Source organism: Artemia franciscana, chromosome 10, assembly GCF_032884065.1.
Source record: "Artemia franciscana chromosome 10, ASM3288406v1, whole genome shotgun sequence".
Classification (NCBI taxonomy): Eukaryota; Metazoa; Arthropoda; class Branchiopoda; order Anostraca; family Artemiidae; genus Artemia; species Artemia franciscana.
Window position 1 is genome coordinate 45,653,794 of NC_088872.1, and position 20,065 is coordinate 45,673,858.

General features: G+C 33.9%; 1 protein-coding gene across 4 annotated transcripts in view; it reads right to left on the minus strand.

Moving 5' to 3' along the window:
- Positions 1-19,173, minus strand: part of LOC136032255 (paired box protein Pax-5-like) — an 87,458-nt gene extending 68,285 nt beyond the window's left edge. For 3 of the 4 annotated variants that reach the window (XM_065712497.1, XM_065712498.1, XM_065712494.1), the window contains exons 1-2: positions 18,943-19,173; positions 9,689-9,829 (exon numbers count right to left, since the gene is read on the minus strand). In XM_065712497.1, coding sequence (XP_065568569.1) covers positions 9,689-9,788 — 100 coding nt within the window. In that variant the 5' untranslated portion in view covers positions 9,789-9,829; positions 18,943-19,173. The remainder of the gene's footprint in view (positions 1-9,688; positions 9,830-18,942) is intronic. The other variant, XM_065712500.1, reaches the window with a different exon arrangement.
- Between the last annotated feature and the right edge of the window lie 892 nt (positions 19,174-20,065).

Below are 20,065 nucleotides of genomic sequence, written 5' to 3' on the forward strand. Positions count from 1 at the left end.
CTATAGGATACTCTAATCGGCTAATGTACATAATTGAAAGGATGAGAATCTTTTCATCAATCGGATGTATAAAAACAAGACACACACACTCCACAACTTTTCCTTCCGCTTTGTTCTATAGCTTTCCCACGATATTTTTCTCTCCCTCTTTTAAGTCGGAAATAAGATTTTTGTTTTCTTCCGACTATTCAGTAAGACCCCGAAGGTACACCTTTGGTTAAATAAAAAGGAAATAAATGCTTGTGGTTGATTTAATGGACTATATTTATGTAACAGTTTGATCTTTGACATGGAATTTAACGAAAAATGTACCAATGGCTTAAATTGTTGACAAGATCGCATAATTAACATGACAGAATTTTTTATTAAATTGCAACTTTTTATAATGTATAATATTCTGATTATCAGTAAATGCTTTATTCTAATACTGTTGATCATTGAACTAAATGTCTGAATTTCAATTCAACGTAATTGTGATACATGTCAGTTTTTATATATAAAAAAAACTAAGATAAGTAGACAAGCAATTAAACAACATACGAATCAAATCTTACTCTAGAACAAAAGTTTGAAAAAGCAAATATGGAATTGAAGGGGGGAAGTTTTTTTTATAGTTTTTTGTCAGTGAAAATATGAAACAAAAATTTTCCATACCTACCGAGGTGGCATCAAGGGTGGATCCAGGATTTTTAGGGAGGGGGGGGGCAAAATATTTTACTCCAATAAACTTGCGAGCAAAGAAATACCAGCAATTTAAATGGAACCTCAACGATTATACCCCGTAGATAGGTTGTAGAAATGGTCGTAGATTTAATCTAAAATCTACTGAGGGTTTAAGTTTTAATGAATCTTTGAAATTAAAATGATGTAAAAATATTGATACAAACAACAGCAAGTTATAGAAACCACCCGCCATAAAAAAATGAAAAAGCTGTTCACCCTCTACGAAAAATATGATATTTAGTATGGCAGAATGATATTATCCACAAATCCACCACTACGTCAGGGGGGTGCGTGCCCCTCCGTCCCCTACCTGGATCTGCCACTGGGTGGTATTTTTTCACTGAAAATACGAAAAAAGCCTCTTTCAAGTGTAGGATGATAGTATCCCCCCATCGGTGTCTCAACCCAAGTAAAAAGCAAGTAGTATATTCACTATTTAAGGTGGCTCGAGTTTCAATATAAGACATGATAACCCTGCCCGCAACGTAGGTGTCAGTTGCAATGACAAGGTCAAAGCACTTAGCTGTTGTAGGCAAACATAGGTCATTTCGTTTGTGAAGGAAGATATCGTCATATAAGGCAAAAATCCATCTTGTTCTTGCAATAGGAAGTTAATGCTTAAATGATTCCCAAAATCAGTTTTTGGGTAGTTTTTGGGTATCATCATATAGGGCAAATATCCATCTTATTCTCGCAATAGAGAGTTAATGCTCAAACGATTCCCCAAACCTGTTTTTGGGCAGATTTATCTTGTTTTCAAGATGGAGGTTGCAAGTGATTCCCCCCCCACTTTTGCAAGAGTCCTAGTCCTAAACATAACGTACCCGTGGGTTAACAAGGCAGACTAGTTTTTTTATGGGTAGGTTATGGTATAGACTAGGCTATAAGACCGAAATAATGTTTCATATCACTTTGTCAAAATGTAAGAGTGTTTACTTTTGTCAAGATGCATCTTTGAAAAAATTTTGTAACCTCGCCTATTAACATCCGTTTCAATTCGGACGATGAATGAAGTGTAATTACATACTTCCATCCATTTGGTAGTATAAAATCCACAGGAACAGAGATTTGAAATCGAATGACAGACAGTTTCCTGTACTTTCAAGTGAATCCTCTTTTAGCACTCATTAAATGCATGTTAGATATAACAATACAAGTCATCAGCTAATTTGTCAAATAAGGAGAGGAAGAGGTGCTATTTGCCTACTGACAATGCTGCTTCTTTCTCTTCTTCATTTTTCTCTCTTTGGTTCAATTCTTTCTTTAGATTTAACTAAGAATGTTGGATAGACCTTCGAATAAACGTGGGCTAGGAGGAAATCATTAATTGAAACGAAAGACTTAAAGAATCTAAGTCAAAAGACTGAAACATGTTTCAGAATAAAGATTTGAATTGACTTCAAGACTTTACCCAGGGGGGTTAGGAGGTTTATCCCCTCCTCCCAAACGTTTGTCCGACTCGTAAAAACTTAATAAAAATGAATGTGAACAAATTTTTGATACGTTTAAAAAATCTGTAACACCTCCCGCAAAAGAAATCCTCGATACGCCTCTGGTTGACTTATAGATAATATGGATTTATTTTCTTGTACGAGAAGAAAAGAAACAGGTATTGAGTTTATGGGGAACAACAAAATTGAACCCATGAAGCCTATTTGGTACTTACGCAAGGAGAGGGGGAGTTGCTTTCGGGACCTTGCTACCCCTGATACCTATGCTAGCGATCTCGTAGTCTTATGTGAAAAAATATGATGTGTCTAGTTCTAAGTTTATATCCCCCTCCCTCTAGTTCCGAATCTATCTCCCAGAGGGGGTAAAAATCTGCTTACCTACCTGACACCCATAATTGAAGAAAAAAACCTGATTATGGAAATCTTCTGTTTTGAGCACATATTTTTCTATGAACCCCATAACCTTGTTAACTCAGGGCTCCTAGCAGGAACACATTTAGGAATGTATTTCTTGAGGCCAACTTACCCCTCCCTCCCCCCACAAATATAACCTGGTGATTCTGGCAAATACTGGACTTTCTCTGGAACAGGCTGTCAAAATGTATCAAATCGTAGTGAATCTCTAAGATCCTAAATTGGGCCAAGTTCATGATTTAGCATAGGCCATTTTTTACATGAAATCACACCGCTGTCTACGAGACTTGTATCCGATCAAGGTTCAATCTTGAATCCGGCGTTGAAAACAATCATTCAAATCACGACAAGGCTATTGAGTTTGGGACATGCCGACAAATAGATGGGATGACGATAAATTTGAGGTATCAATAGAAGCGGGATAAAGATTGAGTTTGATAAACACAAACAGGGTCGATTTCATAGTGACAATTATGAGACGCGCTATTCAATAATGGTTAATTCTGGTTAAAATAACTTTTCAGGCTGATAGTTACGTTATGTTGAAAATATTCGGCCCAATTAGTATAGCCAGAACAGGAGACACGAGCTGTTTTGCTTAAATAAAAACAAAACAAAAAGGTTAGTTGAGAATACTTCCAATTAAATTAGGTATATTTAGTCAACATCTTAGCAGTGGTGAGAGATACCAGTGTATTTCCCAAGAAAATGTACTTTAAAGAATCAGTGCTTTTTCGGGGCCAAAACATCTGGTATCAGGCATGCGTTTAATGAGGAGATTTTAGCACATACCTCCTCCCTCTTTCCAAAATATTAGAATTTTTGGTTTCTACTATGGTTGCTAAGATTTCCTATACATTTGATTACGTTTATGCTTTCTTTTAAAGTTTTACCCTCCCCCCCCCTCCCCCCAAAAAACAGCAAAAAACATAGAAATCCGGCGTGCAAGCTGGTCCAGATTTTTGAGTTTTAGCTGAATTTGCTAGAATGGTTCTCAGCGAGCTCTTTGGTGAGATTTCTTCTCTTGTATACCCGGGCTTAATATTCGAGAATTTTTTCAAAGATTTTAGTGGCATTAAGTGGGGGGTATTTCCTCTATATTTTGGAAAATATCTTTTTTGGTGTATTTTAATTGAAAATGTGTTTTTTGAAAAATTCATTGAAAAATTGAAAACACAATACATTTAACGTAGATTTTGAAAATGTATTTTGCCCCCTCTAACTTCGATCAACTGATACCACTGAGAGATTTTAATGCAATAATACCAAGTTTTTAAAGCTGGTATTGGTCTTGGAAAGTGTTTTCAATGGTGAAATAGAACACAGTCAGGAGTTTGCTCTGATAATTAACCTTCTCCAGTTTTTTTATTATCTCAATAACGCAAAAATACCTTCCTCTTATCTTTTTTTTTTACATTTCCCAAGTAGAAATATCAAATTTGGTTCGAACCGTTGATGTACAGGTATTTTTGGGTAACTTAATCTTATTGAAAGAATATTAGCTACTGTCTAAGAACTGGGTATTCAATAGTGCAATGAAATAATATTAGAATGAGTTTGTCGCTTAAACCCGAAGTTAATAATCTATTATAAATAAAGACAGAGGAACAGCCACATGGTGAAGAGGGGAGGGGGGCTTACAGGGATTAAAACCCTCCTAAGAGAACTTTTGTCATAAATTATCCTAGTACATCAGTGAAATTTGGCATTTTCCTAATTTTAAGGGACTATTTTGCTTTTTTTTTAATAAGAAAAAGCTTCAAAACTACAAATTTAATATTTTCAAATGTGTGTCAGTATAATTGCGGTAAATCTTATAACATATTAGCTAAAGTAGCTTGGGGAAATGTTTAGCCCATCCTCAGATAATCTTTTGGAGAAAAATGTCAATAAAAGGTGCCATTTGAATTTTAAATATTACTTTTTATCTCCTGAAGGGGGGACGTACCCCCTAAAGACAAAAGTATTATCAAAAATTCGAATTAAGGAATCTTTGTGTTTATTATTTGTATTTTTACCCACGCTTGTGAAATTTTTTACTTATAAAGCTCGCCTTTGTCCAACTTAAATATTATTTTGCTTCACGACTTAAATGCTCCGAAATTTTTATAGGGGCAAAAACAGCTTTTTCTAACAAAAATCTGCATTATCCAAAAGGAAATTTTATTTCCATGCAGACTTTAATGTGTTATATTCTATAAGGAAATCCATTCGGAGTTTTAAAGATAGCCTTTGTGCTTACTGAAAAGTAAAGGGGTCTTCCTTTAAGGCATAGTTTATATATCAGAAGAAAAGAATAAAGGAAATTTTGTTTGTCCATTGCATCGTTTTTTAGTTACAGACTTGTTGCTCTTTACGGCCGACACCTTGTATGGCTTACTTTTACTCAGTCCATAGTCCATTTTGTTTGTCCATTGCATCGTTTCTTAGTTACAGACTTGTTGCTCTTTACGGCCGACACCTTGTATGGCTTACTTTTACTCAGTCCATAGTCCATTTTGTTTGTCCATTGCATCGTTTCTTAGTTACAGACTTGTTGCTCTTTACGGCCGACACCTTGTATGGCTTACTTTTACTCAGTCCATAGTCCATTTTGTTTGTCCATTGCATCGTTTCTTAGTTACAGACTTGTTGCTCTTTACGGCCGACACCTTGTATGGCTTACTTTTACTCAGTCCATAGTCCGTTTTGTTTGTCCATTGCATCGTTTCTTAGTTACAGACTTGTTGCTCTTTACGGCCGACACCTTGTATGGCTTACTTTTACTCAGTCCATAGTCCATTTTGTTTGTCCATTGCATCGTTTCTTAGTTACAGACTTGTTGCTCTTTACGGCCGACACCTTGTATGGCTTACTTTTACTCAGTCCATAGTCCGTTTTGTTTGTCCATTGCATCGTTTCTTAGTTACAGACTTGTTGCTCTTTACGGCCGACACCTTGTATGGCTTACTTTTACTCAGTCCATAGTCCATTTTGTTTGTCCATTGCATCGTTTCTTAGTTACAGACTTGTTGCTCTTTACGGCCGACACCTTGTATGGCTTACTTTTACTCAGTCCATAGTCCATACACTGTTGGGTGAATTTTATATTTGGTGTCACAACAGTTCGTGCTCCATAAGTTTTAATATAGGGACGTGATTTTTGAACAATACTTAAGTTTAAGCACCCGACTTTCCGCAAACTGCGTTTGATGAAATTGCCAAATTCGATCGCTAATTTTAGCTTAGCAGAGGAAAACTAAAAATTAGACGTCCTTTGAAAAACCAAAAATACATCCTTTGTTCAATGCATTTATGCTGTTTATGAGATCAACTTTATAGAGGCCTCTCTCCTAAACATGATTCAAATACGTGATATTTTATCGTGAGAAAATTCAATTGTCAAAGACTTAAGATACTTTGAGACATGGCTAAATGTTCAAAGTAACTGATAACAATCGCTAAATATCACTGCCATGACTGTGCAGTTTTTCATCACCATTCACTAAACTAATTTCCTTAAATGCACACCAGTTACCAAATTAGACCACCAATGTATGGGTTTTCAATTAGGGATAAATAATTAAAGCATATTTGACAAAGTCCTAAAAGGTATTAGAATAATTCAAAAGGTTAGTTCAGCAAGGATGTTAGATTTTTTGCGTCTCAGAAGAATTTAATATTTATGATAGGGAATATTGTATACATACAAGACACTGGACAGAGATTAGTTGTATTTTGGTCTTTCACTGTCATCTAGTGTTTAATTAAAAGGGCACTGTGACCTAATATTAAACTACTAGACTTGAGTAGGCAATATTCTCGTTCGCGCAATTCTATATATACCTTCAGCACAAGGTAATTTACAGAATAAAAGTAAGAGCTTTACTGTTTTATCATTGTGACAAAGGAATATTCTGAAATTCTATTAATGAATGATTCAAAAATGGAGTGAGGAGATAAGAAATCAGAAACCTTAAAGTTTTATAAGGATATGAAGGTGGTTTTTGGGCAGGAGTTCTACTTTAAGCTGAATTTACCAGCTAGATATTTGACGTTGTGGATGCAGCTCAGGGTTAATTGCGTGCCAATTAGCGCAAGATTTAAAAGATATTCTAAAGGAAGATGTTCCAATGAAGACAGATATACTTGGCCACATTGCAGAGTTAAAGAGGATTTAGTGCATTGCTTAAGCCGGTGCCAGGGGCTCTCTACGATAAGGGAAGGGATATTTGGAAATAATGAGTTGATACTTCCATGTATCAAACAGTTCGTGGTAACGAACTGTAGTAAGGAGCGATCCGGCTCAATAGTAACCAAAACTCTAAAAAATTGAATTTTGATATCAATAGCTACATCAAAAGAATCGCATTTTAATGCTGATTTTAAATATATAAGTTTCATCAAGTTTAGTCTTACCCATCAAAAGTTACGAGCCTGAGAAAATTTGCCTTATTTAGGAAAATAGGGGGAAACGCCCCCTAAAAGTCGTAGGATCTTAACGAAAATGACACCATCAGATTCAGCGTATCAGAGAACCCTACTGTAGAAGTTTCAAGCTCCTATCTACAAAAATGTGGAATTTTGTATTTTTTGCCAGAAGACAAATCACGGGTGCGTGTTTATTTGTTTTTTTTTGTTTTTTTTTCCAGGGGTCATCGTATCGACCAAGTGGTCCTAGAATGTCGCAAGAGGGCTCATTCTAACGGAAATGAAAAGTTCTAGTGCCCTTTTTAAGTGACCAAAAAAATTGGAGGGCACCTAGGCCCCCTCCCACGCTCATTTTTTCTCCAAAGTCAACAGATCAAAATTTTGAGATATCCATTTTGTTCCGCATGGTCGAAAACCATAATAACTATGTCTTTGGGAATGGCTTACTCCCCAAAGTCCCTGGGGGTGGGGCTGCAACTTACAAACTTCGACCAGTGTTTACATATAATAATGGTTATTGGGAAGTGTACAGTCGGTTTCAGGGGATTTTTTTTGGTTTTGGGGGTGGGGTTGAGGGGAGGGGGCTATGTGGGAGGATCTTTCCATGGAGAAATGTGTCATGGGGGAACAGAAATTCAATGAAAAGGGCGCAGGATTTTCTAAAATTACTATAAAAAAACATTGAAAAAATAAACATGGAAATTTTTTTTTTCAATTGAAAGTAAAGAGTAGCATTGAAACTTAAAACGAACAGAGATTATTACGCATGTGAGGGGTTCTAAAAATACTTTAGCATAAAGAGCGAGGTATTTAGGAGGAGATAAATACCTCGCTCTTTATGCTATAGTATTTTTAGTAATTTCAACTATTCATTCTACGGCCTTTCTGATTCAGGGGTCATTCTTAAAGAATTGGGACAAAACTTGCGATTTAGTGTAAAGAACGAGGTATTAACGAGGGTACAAACCCTCTCATATACATAATAAAAATTAAAGAATATAAAAGTTTGTTACGTAAGATAATTCTTAAGTTACGTATATTTTTTACTAATAGAAAAATTCGTTAAAAATAAAAATTTATAGTTGCCTTTTTATGTAACCAAAAAATTGCATGGCAACTAGGCCTCCTTTCCCATCCCTTATTTCTCAAAATCGTCTGATCAAAACTAAGAGAAAGCCATTTAGCCAAAAAAGGAATTAATATGCAAATTTCATTTTAATAATTTATGTGTGGAGAGCCAAAATCAAACATGCATTAATTCAAAAACGTTCAGAAATTACATAAAAAAAACTAGTTTTTTTAACTGAAAGTAAGGAGCGACATTAAAACTTAAAACGAACAGAAATTACTCCGTATATGAAATGGGTTGTCCCCTCCGCAATCCCTCGCTCTTTACGCTAAAGTTTGACTCTTTGCCACAATTCTGCTTTTTAATACAATTAAAAGCTTTAGCGTAAAGAGCGAGGGATTGCGGAGGGGACAACCCATTTCATATACGGAGTAATTTCTGTTCGTTTTAAGTTTTAATGTCGCTCCTTACTTTCAGTTAAAAAAACTAGTTTTTTTTTTTTATGTAATCTTAAATAGAACGTCGCCTCAGTTTATCTGTAGAGTAGCAAGGCATCTGGAAATTTTGTAAAAAAAAAAAAAAAAAAAAAAAAAAAAAAAAAAAAAAAAAAAAAAAAAAAAAAAAAATCAGTATAAAGTAAGTGTAATGTTTTATTTATGTATTTTTCCGAGTGTTAAGTGATCTTTTCAATGACCGTTTTTTAATGTATTAAGTACTAGTAATAGGTTAATACAGTGATTCATTTAAGTGTTTATCGATGATCGCTGATCAAAGTTTACGTTATCTGTGCCTTTTGTTTATTTTTTATGTTTTTTTACGTTATTAGTATATATCAATAGATTTTTCATATTCAGGATACTAAGAACTTGGGGTACGTATTAGTAGTTATGTCTTACGAGCATCAAATCACATATCAAAATAATAATTTCTCTGGTTATAATCATTTGTATTATTAGGGACAAGGTATATATGAAAAATAAAAAATCTCAATCCCTAACACAAGCCCCTCCTTAAATCTGGGTGTCTCCCAAGAACTAATTTATTTTATATATAGTTCTATTGTTGGCGTTTGTTTCAAAATAAGAATCACGCATCACCGAGAAACTCATCTTTACCAAAAAAGTTCTGTTCACTTGATTTGATACTAATAGTTAAATAGCTGTCGCTTTATTACGTTCAACTGAATGTCGATAATTGGACTGACTTGAATGTCAACAACTTGAATGTCAATAATATTGACAACTGAATGCCAATATTTCTATTTCCAAAAATTAAGATGCAACTTAGCTGTGTCTGAAGGATATGTACAAATCAAATATTCTAGGACGGGCCATTAGATTGAGGAAAGAGGACACAATAGACCAATAAATTTTCTCAGCGTAAGTTCATTGTCTTATCGTATTTCTGGCTATTAATGTTTTTTCATATCAACCTTCACATCTTGAGGAATCTAGAACATAAATCTTGAATCAATCATCTGTGTTATGTTCAAAATAACTTATTACTTTTCATAAAATTGTTTTTTTTTGTCATATCTGACATGAAACCAGCAAGGAGTCTCACAAGGACGGGGATATTCAAAAATGAGGCGGCCAATTATTTAAAAGATAGAAATGCTCACGTTTTTTCTTCTGTTCCTCTGTTCCCAGCTGATGCATTCCAGAATGGGTCATGGCCATTTGTCCCGAAAGATGGGGCACAGTAACTTCCATGCTGATCATAGGGGAAACGATTGGATCCCAAGAGATAATAGTATTATGATCTGAAACAGAAAGAAGAATATACATCAATGAACATGTTGTAATTTTCGCTAAGGTAGATGTGTTCTTATTCATTCAGATGAGGGTCAATGTGGCAGCATATAATAAACTAAATGGCCTACTAAATAACTACTAAAAACAATAAGCTGAATGCATAGCTTCTTAAGTAACAGACGTTTAGAAAGAAGCGAGAGGGTAGAACAGAAAATCAGACACAGAGCCAGAAGTACAGCAGGTAAGGCTGGAGACATGTTGGATTTATTGAGCTATGCATATTGTTGGGGCATTTGATGTATGTATGTATTGTTACATGTATATATATATATATATATATATATATATATATATATATATATATATATATATATATTATATTATACATATAAACATAAAACATAATATATATATATATATATATATATATATATATATATATATATATATATATATATATATAGGTGGAGACATGTTAGATTTATTGAGCTATGCATATTGTTGGGGCATTTGATGTATGTATGTATTGTTACATGTATATATATATATATATATATATATATATATATATATATATATATATATATATGTATATATATATATATATATATATATATATATATATATATATATATATATATATATATTATATTATACATATAAACATATAAACATATATATATATATATATATATATATATATATATATATATATATATATATATATATATATATATATATATATATATATATTATATATATATATATATATATATATATATATATATATATATATATATATATATATATATATATATATATATATATATATATATATATATATATATATATATATATATATATATATATATATATATATATATATATATATATATATCATGAAAAGAGAAATCACCAATGCAACAGCACAAACACAAAAAAAAAAAAAAGAGACAGAAGGAGAAAAGGAAGACTGTTTTCCTAAATTAGTGATTAATATAGACCAGCACTTGAATGAGGCCTTAACCCTACTCATCCATACAATCACATAGGTCAAACAGCATAGCCATACACAATCAACCATAAGGAATAATCCATGGACAGGCAGTCATGTCGTCAAAAAGTATCAGTCGTCATTTACCAAACAATAGAAAAAATAATATAGACAAATAATTCAGAGGCAACAACCCAACACAAGGGCTCATCAGGAGAATACACTGGCCTATATAGGGTTTCACCCGTATATATATATATATATATATATATATATATATATATATATATATATATATATATATATATATATATATATATATATATATATATATATACATATATATATATATATATATATAATATTATAGTAAAGAATCAAAGACTACAAAGGAGCTCTAGAAAACTATGCAGGATATGTCTAGGCTGCTTGCCTAAGCTGCATCACTGGATCCAAGTACCATCACTTTCAGTAGACATACTTGGTAGCTTAGAGTTTGAATTTCTCTAATGAGGGGTGGGGGGCAGCTGAGGTTTGTCATGTTAGCTTTAACCCCATTTAAATGAGATAATAGTAAATATTTTAGATCCTACAGGACCTTCTTAATCTTCTCCATCGCAAGGGATCAACATTTCTGGGGTGATTCTGACACCTGAGTACTCAAGAAGCACCTCCTGAGCACCTGTGACAAGTTCAAGCAATTTTGTAGACCCGTACAAAAAAGTTCCTTCTGTTAAAGCATAGGATGTTTGATTGCCTCCAAAGTTATAATGAACACACACGTCATAATTGGGGAGCTTGTAGTTCCTAACACAGGCCCATAAAGTGACAGAAAGTTTGTAACATAGTTACACAGAACCCAAAAAAAGGTTGCCACGAAATAAATGCCTGTACCTGTTCAGCATATTAAATACCAAAAGTGAAAATAACAACGCATATCGATATATATATATATATATATATATATATATATATATATATATATATATATATATATATATATATATATATATATATATATATATATATATATATATATATATATATATATATATATAGTATAATAGTAATTACTATTATACTTTAACAAATAAAGTATAATAGTAATAATATATATAGTAATATAAGATATGAATAAAAAAACAGATACGGCCAAACACTGTTTAGAAACTCATTGATTAGAAATAACCAACGAATTTTCATTTATCTAATTTATACAGAAAAATTTGCATCTATTTATTTGTTCATAAGCTAACTATTATTATTATCCTTATTATTATATTTTTTAAATTTTTGCTTTGTTTTGTTAAGTCAACGCTTTTCTATGTGATTAATTTGCAAATTCTACGTGGTTCTATTTATCAATCATTTGCTACCGATTCTTTGTAGGAATAATTTTTGGAACATAGGGCATTTTTCCGTCGTTCATTTATTTGAGTAAGGCATAAGAAATTCAGGTTTTTTAAAAATACGTCCATCAAATTGTTTTATAAATAGTTATAAAATACTAATTAACTTCTTGATTATACTTTTTGGTTTTGAGGGATTTATTTCTCACTTAATATATTATTTATTTTATTTTCGACCTGTTTTATTAAATCAATGCTCTCCCAATAAAATTCTCATTTTCAAAGGACAATATAAGTTAACTGTGAACTGATGCATAAGTAACATATGTAGTATATATTATAACATACATTGTAACATATATAGTAACAGTATATATAGTAACATATATAGTAACACGTATAGTAGCATATATACAGTAACATATTTTGTATAAGCACCAGTTAACTGGTGTAGAGGCAAGTCCACCAAACAAAGGATAGGAAGTCAACTTATATTTGTAACCATTAATGCCATGTGGCAGATATATCACACAGGATGATCCAGTACAGCACCTTCGGTCAGAAGCTAATTAAAGTCAGGAAAATAACCCTAAATTGTATCAACACGATGAATTTGTGAGTAACATATATGTCCTTTATTTTGTTAAGGTCTGAATGAAGATTATTTTATTTGAGTAGTCTGAACAAGTTACTAGTGTTAGCTAACATTAAATTGGTCTTTTACAACATCATCTTCCCTAGACTTCTAAAAAGAAGAAATGAAAACACAATTTCCTAGAGTTATCTTCCTTGTCAGGATAGTAAATGGCGTATCCCCCCTCTAAAACAGAAATAAAGCTTCTGGTCGGGTCTTAAAAAAAAACTGTAAAGATTGTAGACTAATAGTAAGTCATGCACTACCCCAAGCTTTAGATTATGCCCCTATACAAGGCTGTATCCAGGATTTTGGTTCGCAGGGGGGGGGGGAGACTTTACAGAAAATCTTCAAAAATGCCTAAAAAATCTGCTTAAATTCGTTTTTGTTACGATTTCACGAGTTGGATAAAAATTTCGGTGGGAGGGGCTTCAAACCCGAAACCCTCTCCCTAAATATGACCTTGCCCCTATACCTGACTTATTCGAACTAAAGACAACGAACCCACTATTTGGCAGCCACGAAACGAAGACGAGAGTCTTTGAAAACTTACCAAGATAAATAAGAAGTCTGATAGTGGTGGCGAAGGGAATTGCATAAGCATCAGTAGAGAAGTAATTCAGGGATAAAGGGGATGAATTTGTCAGCACAGCAACAATACTATAGCAAGGCATAGAAATTAGTGAATTATCATGAAATGACATAAGATAACGAGCAAAAATAGCCCCCGAGACCCCTGGTGGCCCTTCAACTGGTGCTACAGAACAAACACGGTCAGTAAACGGAAAAGATAGTATTCTTCCTAGCCTAAATTTCATTTGTGACTATGTTCTTTACCGATCCATAAAACATCTAAAAAAAACTCAGAAGACTAACCTTAAATGCTTTTAATTAGGTTTCTCAATCAAGTGGGAGTTTATGATGCAAACAGGTTGTTGCGGAATTTATTGTGAGGATAGGACGAATAGAAAAAACAACTAAAAATACGATTTATATACAAATATAAGAAGGTATGGGAAATACTGTTGATATATTTAGATATCTAGGGGCCCAAGCCTAAAAGACACCTCCCCTGTGCCCATTCCAGAAACTCATGTCATTAAAAAAAAAAAATTGTGACTAAACAGGTAGAAATTGTCAAGCGTCTGTTAATAGGCTTTGTCTGATACTTCTACACACAGAAAAAACTAAAATCCTTTGAAGAAAGAAAGAATGAGCCAAAAAAGCAGCAAATAGGAAATGAAACAAATAATAAGAAAAGTGGCCAACGCAGTCATGAAAAAAGATATAAAGCATGACTTATGTCATAACAAAGCTTAATAAGCAGTAAATAGAAAAAGAACACTTTCACACTATATCGAGACTAAGTGGGACTACAGAATTGTTTAAGATGAAAAATCCTATAACATGACTCGACACACCTAATTGAGCCAAGTATCTAGTTCAATATATTTTAAAATATCAAGCAGAGGGAGTAAGGTGGAGGATTAACTAGTTTGGAAAACCCAATTAGAGCCCATTTCATCTTTTTGGCACATTTTTGAGACTCAGCGGGGAGGGGGGGGGTTCAAGCTAGTCGCTCCCTTCCAAACGACGACATTGATTTCAGGAACAGGCAAAATTGCTTATGAATAAAGAAAGGTATTGAAGCTTATGACAACATATGCCATTAACCAATTTGACAGTCAACAGTCATTTTGAAAAATCATCCCAGTAAATCCATCAAGTCCTATCAAAACTGTACGAGAGAGACATATTGTCTGGACATCAAGCACCTGACGCTACCCAAATCTACCCCGGGGTTTAAGGAACAAGTGCGCAAGGAAGTCTTTGGTCTTCATCGACTGAAAAACAGGTACATCATACAGTTTCGCTCTTTTTACTTTTTATCCGACATCAATTACACCCGAGATAGATCCACAGTAAGCTATTCTAATATAGAAGTTAATGCCGCCTCTTCTATTAAAATTAATAGTAGTAATAAAGTAATTATTATATTTAAGAAAAGCTAAAAAACAATTTGTTTATCTGATTTATACCAAAAAGAACATGTGAAATGATAACATATCTTTAACCTCGTTTTGTATCCTATTGTTCCATTGACATAATTGTAAATAATCACTCGTAATGAAAGCAGTAAAATAAAACACGTGTAGTTATTGCATAGGCGGGGAAATTCCTTTTCTTTTTTTTTAATTTTTTACGGGTCTCCCAAATTTTGGAGAGGTCGACAATCTTAAGAATAACAACAAAACAGGGGAACCATGTGGAAAATATGATGAATTACAGAACCAACCACAATACTAGCATTTCAGGTGGAGGAGGGGTTGCCACCCTTGGGCACCTAGGCATAAGTACCAATAGCAGCACTTTCAAAATCGGTATTAGCTTAATTACGGTGATAATTTTAGCGACTAAATTCTAAAGAATATCTAAACAGTTTAGCCCTACTAGTTTGCATCCCATTACTATAATGATGCCTTTATATTTTAAGAAATTTCAGAGCCATACATCTTTGTTTCTAAAAAAAAAAACATTGGTTACATATTACACAGTTGCAGCATTAGCTTAATACCTTGACTCGGATTGATAGCTTAACAGACGAAAGTTGAAAACAAGAAATCAAATTAATAATAATAATAAGATTTTGTTTGGGGTGCACTGTTTCCTCGGAACGCTTTCTAAAAATTGAGGTGCTGAATAACTCAATTCCAAATTCCACTAAGTTTCCACTTATACAATTACTGTAACGTATCATAGACACGAGCGTCGCTTGGGGTGGGGACATTTGCCACCCTCTTAGATATTTTTGACCACCCCCTTATATTTGAGAAACATTTCTTTTCGTACTTTCATTGAGAAATGCCTTTTTCAGCATTTTCACTAAAAAAAATTGAAAAATTACATTTTGATCTCCTAGATTTTGAAGAGTACGCTTTGTCCCAACCTACATTTTCATGAATTGACACCACTGCTCACAGGTATGTCCAGAGGATTCAATATAGGGGGGCCGAAGTTAAAAAGTAACCAAAATAGGTAAATTAATGGACAATTCTAAAAATTCTAAATAGAACACTTAAAAATCGCTAGAATATAGTGGGGGCATTTGACAGCCAGGAAGATCCCCGGTGCCATTACGTGGTCTTTAATACCCATTTTGCGTAAATAGAAAAACACATTCTAGCCCAGTGACCATTTTTGTGGGCAAACGTTGTTTTAGGGGGGGGGTCCACATTTTGCAAAAGAAACGATAGTAATAATTATCGTATGAATATTTACAATTAACCCTTATTAAGTTTAGGATGTCACTGTTTTATTTCCAGAATCTGTCATTATGAATAACAGAATTCTGAATGCTTCAGTTTCGAAATCACCATTTTTACGATGAACATGAATAAGCCGTGTCTAATGCTCAGATAAAAGAAACTACAGGAACAAATTACTGTATTTATCTGAATATGCAATTTGAGATGGCCACATCATAAGGACGTTTTCAAGGGGATTTGGTACCCACCCCCACCCCCACCCTCAATTCTAAATTTTCCCGATTTGTAGGCACTTTTATTCAACTTGTTAAACTTATATTCAATTAAACATGAGGTTTCTTATAATTCCCCCCCCCGAAGATAGTTCTGCATAAATGTCTGCCACAGCATCATAAGAATCTCACTTGGAATTTTATAGGCTAACAGACGCATCATTATTCGTGTCATACTAAGCTTTATAAACTTTGAATAACTTCCCGTGTTGGTAGTCCAACTTATATTATTAAAGTTCTATTTCTTCTGAGTATGAGGTTTGAAAACAGTGTTTTAGCAGAAAATCAGCTTTTGCTACAACTCCGACATTTTTGGGAATGATATCTTTCGGAACTTGATGATTAGCTATTTAAGAGAGCAACAAATCATGCGTAGGGCGGATCCAGGAGGTGGTTTCAGTGGCACGTGCCCTCCCTCAGATGGTAAAAATTTCCCCTGATTACAAGATCTGAGGGACGAAAAACATCGATGAGGGAGCCAATTTTTTATCAGTGCCCTCCCAAACATTGATTTTGTATATGCCCCTGGTCCTGCACAGATAAATCACAATGCCGTATCCAGATTTTTTTTTGGAGGAATTGGGTACCAAAAGAAGTTTATAGGGGGGACCACAAAATCATTTATTGAGGAGGGAGGGAGGGAGTTGCATTTTATGACCACTATCCAAATCAGAGAAAAACTCTGTGGTGGGGGGGGGAATAAAACTTGGTAGCGCCCTCTTGCTCGGAATCAAGTCACCTGACTTGATGCAACTCGACAGGTTGCACCGAGGTTGATTAGACCATCCTGATGCCTTCAATAGCTTGTTTGTCCTGAAGTTCTACACTAACAGTTAACCTAGTTTCAGCGCCGGTACGTATATTGGCTTAGGCTATATTAAGCTAAAGGTAATGAAAGCTTTAAAACACCCAAATTTAACATAACCAAGAAATACAGAATTTGGGTCCTGCGTTGTTTATTAATAGTTTTTAAAGTATAAATTCCGCTCAGTTTTCAGCATCCCCACTTGGTGACCTTCCTACCTAGACTTTTTTCTCATGAGCGCTGCAACACTATAAAAAAAGATATTTTAATACTCTAGGACGACTTTATCATCATATTTTTATTTCTCAGAAAAAATAAACTCAAGTTTTTGGAAAGCCGGTGAGCAAAATGACTGAATACTAAATATTATACTGCATCAATAAATTTGTAGAAAAAGAGATTTCGAAATTAAGTCGTTCCAACCAGGGGCGTCAATTCACGAAAATGAAGGGGGATATTCAAATTTTTTTTTTGGGGGGGGCAGTTTTTTCTTAACAACGACAAAGACGGGTTGGATTAAAATTCCAAAAACAGGTATTTTTCTAAATCTAGAGGGGGGGGGGCAAAAAATCTAAGGCTCCAATTGACGCGTCCGATCCCAAGGTGTTTAATACCTTTATTTTTTTAAGGTATACTTAGAGGTAACGTCATAAGCCATCTTTTCATTTAAACGCTGAATAATCCCAAAAGTTGTTAGTATGTTTTGTAAATCTAGCTAAATTAGGTTATTTATATTGTTTAAGGATTCAGAAAATGATTCCTTCCTCTTTAAGGAATTTGTAAAATTAAATAAAAATGTTGCCTTTTAAAAGGAGCAGAGTCTACAAACAGATTCTAGATATAAATAGCGAGGAAGATCACACTGTCTTTTTATCACAAACATCAAAAACAAGAAGAACAATAGGGAATTCTTTTCATAAGACATTGGAATTCTAATTTGAATGAATATTTTGGCCCTATGTCCAAGGGCCGTCCTCAGCAAAAGGACGGTTGAGGGCCGTCCTCAGCAAAACATGAATCTTACAACAAAATACGACCAATAAAACTAAAATAAAAATTTTCTTAAAACAGTCCCAGCATCCTTACTTCAGCGAAGTACAACCAGGATTCACTTCAACCAGGACATGGTTGAAATTCGCCGAAGTAAGGATGTTTTGCTTACTTACTTTCTTTATTTTAAGAAAAATTTCATTTTAGTTTTATTGGTCGTATGTCCTTTTTATTTAATATATTCATGTTTTGCTGAGGACGGCCCTTGGACATAGGGCCAAAATATTCATTCAAATTAAAATTCGACTGTTCTACGAAAAGAATTCCTTGTTGTTTTCTTGTTTTTGATGTTTGTAATTCTAGGTATCGGTTCAAAACTCCCATTTTCCAGAAGAAAACACTATAAAATTCTAGGAACTACTTTAAACGTTCAAAAAATACTTATGTATATCATTTGTAAATGCGCATTAGTTAACCTCCCCACTCCCCCAAAAGGACAAATATATAGCCAAATTACTCAAACTCAGCAAATTTTCCTCAGACAAACTTTTTATTCCCGCTGTTTGTTGCCGTTGAGGTTCTTTATTTGCCGTTCAATTGATACGAAGAAAAGAGTCGGCCTATTGAAAATTCTCTGAGTATATATAATTCGGTTACATATTTATCCATTAGGGTGGGGTAGGGGTATAAGTAAGCATTTTAAAGTAGTTTCCAGAATTTTACCGTGTTTCCTTAAGGAGAGTGTGGGTACTGTATCGATGCCAGATTGTACAACAGGAATGTTTGATATACATCAGATTCATATACAAACCAATTTTTACTGCTAAAAATTATCCAAGGATAAATCACTGGTCAAGAGTTATCACAAGAATTTGAAATCAAATTAATCGTTCCAAAGAATGGCTATGCGCAACCATCCAGCATAAAGTCAACCATGTAACTGGTTGTGCTTCACTGCTGATTCCACCTTCTTCCACTTCCACCTGACATTCAGCAGCCCAGCGGCAGTTCTTCTACCATTGGAACAATCAACTTCTGTACCACCCGCTATGCAATTACCCACTGCAGAAGCCAACTATGGCTTAACTGAGACAACTATTCGAATCTTATTGGTCATAAGGCGGGTCGCTACCACTTCACTTACCTATGACATGAAGTTACAATTATAGCCAAATTTTCTAAGGCATGAGCTGCTAAGCGTTGCCAGTCAAGAATGAAAAGCTTCAATTCGGTGGTTTTGGGCAAAAACAAAGACATGTGTAGAAAGATTTGTATTTGCTTTCTATGCTACCTTGATCATGTGAATCGTCGTACTTCTTTATATGCTTATGATTGCGTTAAAGATATTTTCTGCTTGGGAAAATGGAACGCCGCAAATATTTCACAGTCGATATTCTTAAGGGACGATACACATGGAATAGCATAAGATTTTATAATTAAAAGAAAAGATATTTTTCCTGACAATTCAGGAGCTGATCATGGGATGATTTATTCTTTTTTCTTCAATTGAAGAAAAATTTACTAAGTTCTAACAGCAGGAGAGCTAAACTATAGCTATTTTAAGATCTGGCGTATTCCTCTATATATACGAACATGCCCAAATTGTCTGTGTAAATTTATTTGATCAATGTTTCTTCTCGTTGTCTAATCTTTTTACATGTAGGCTGGAATGGTATATAATGGGGTCAGCCCCATTTTTGAAAACGTTATTCTAGTAGATTTTCTTTTTCAAAATAGCAAAAAACATCAGGATAGGGTATTCCCCCCTATAGACTTTTCTGCTAGCTATTTAAATCATATTTCCTATCGCAGTTTAACGTTTCAATGGAAGCAAAGTTTTCTGTTAGATACAAATTCGAATAATTTTAGTGAAAAAAGCTCAAATGCAGATAAAGTGTAATGCACTATTCAACCTCCATGTTTGAAAAGCTCGA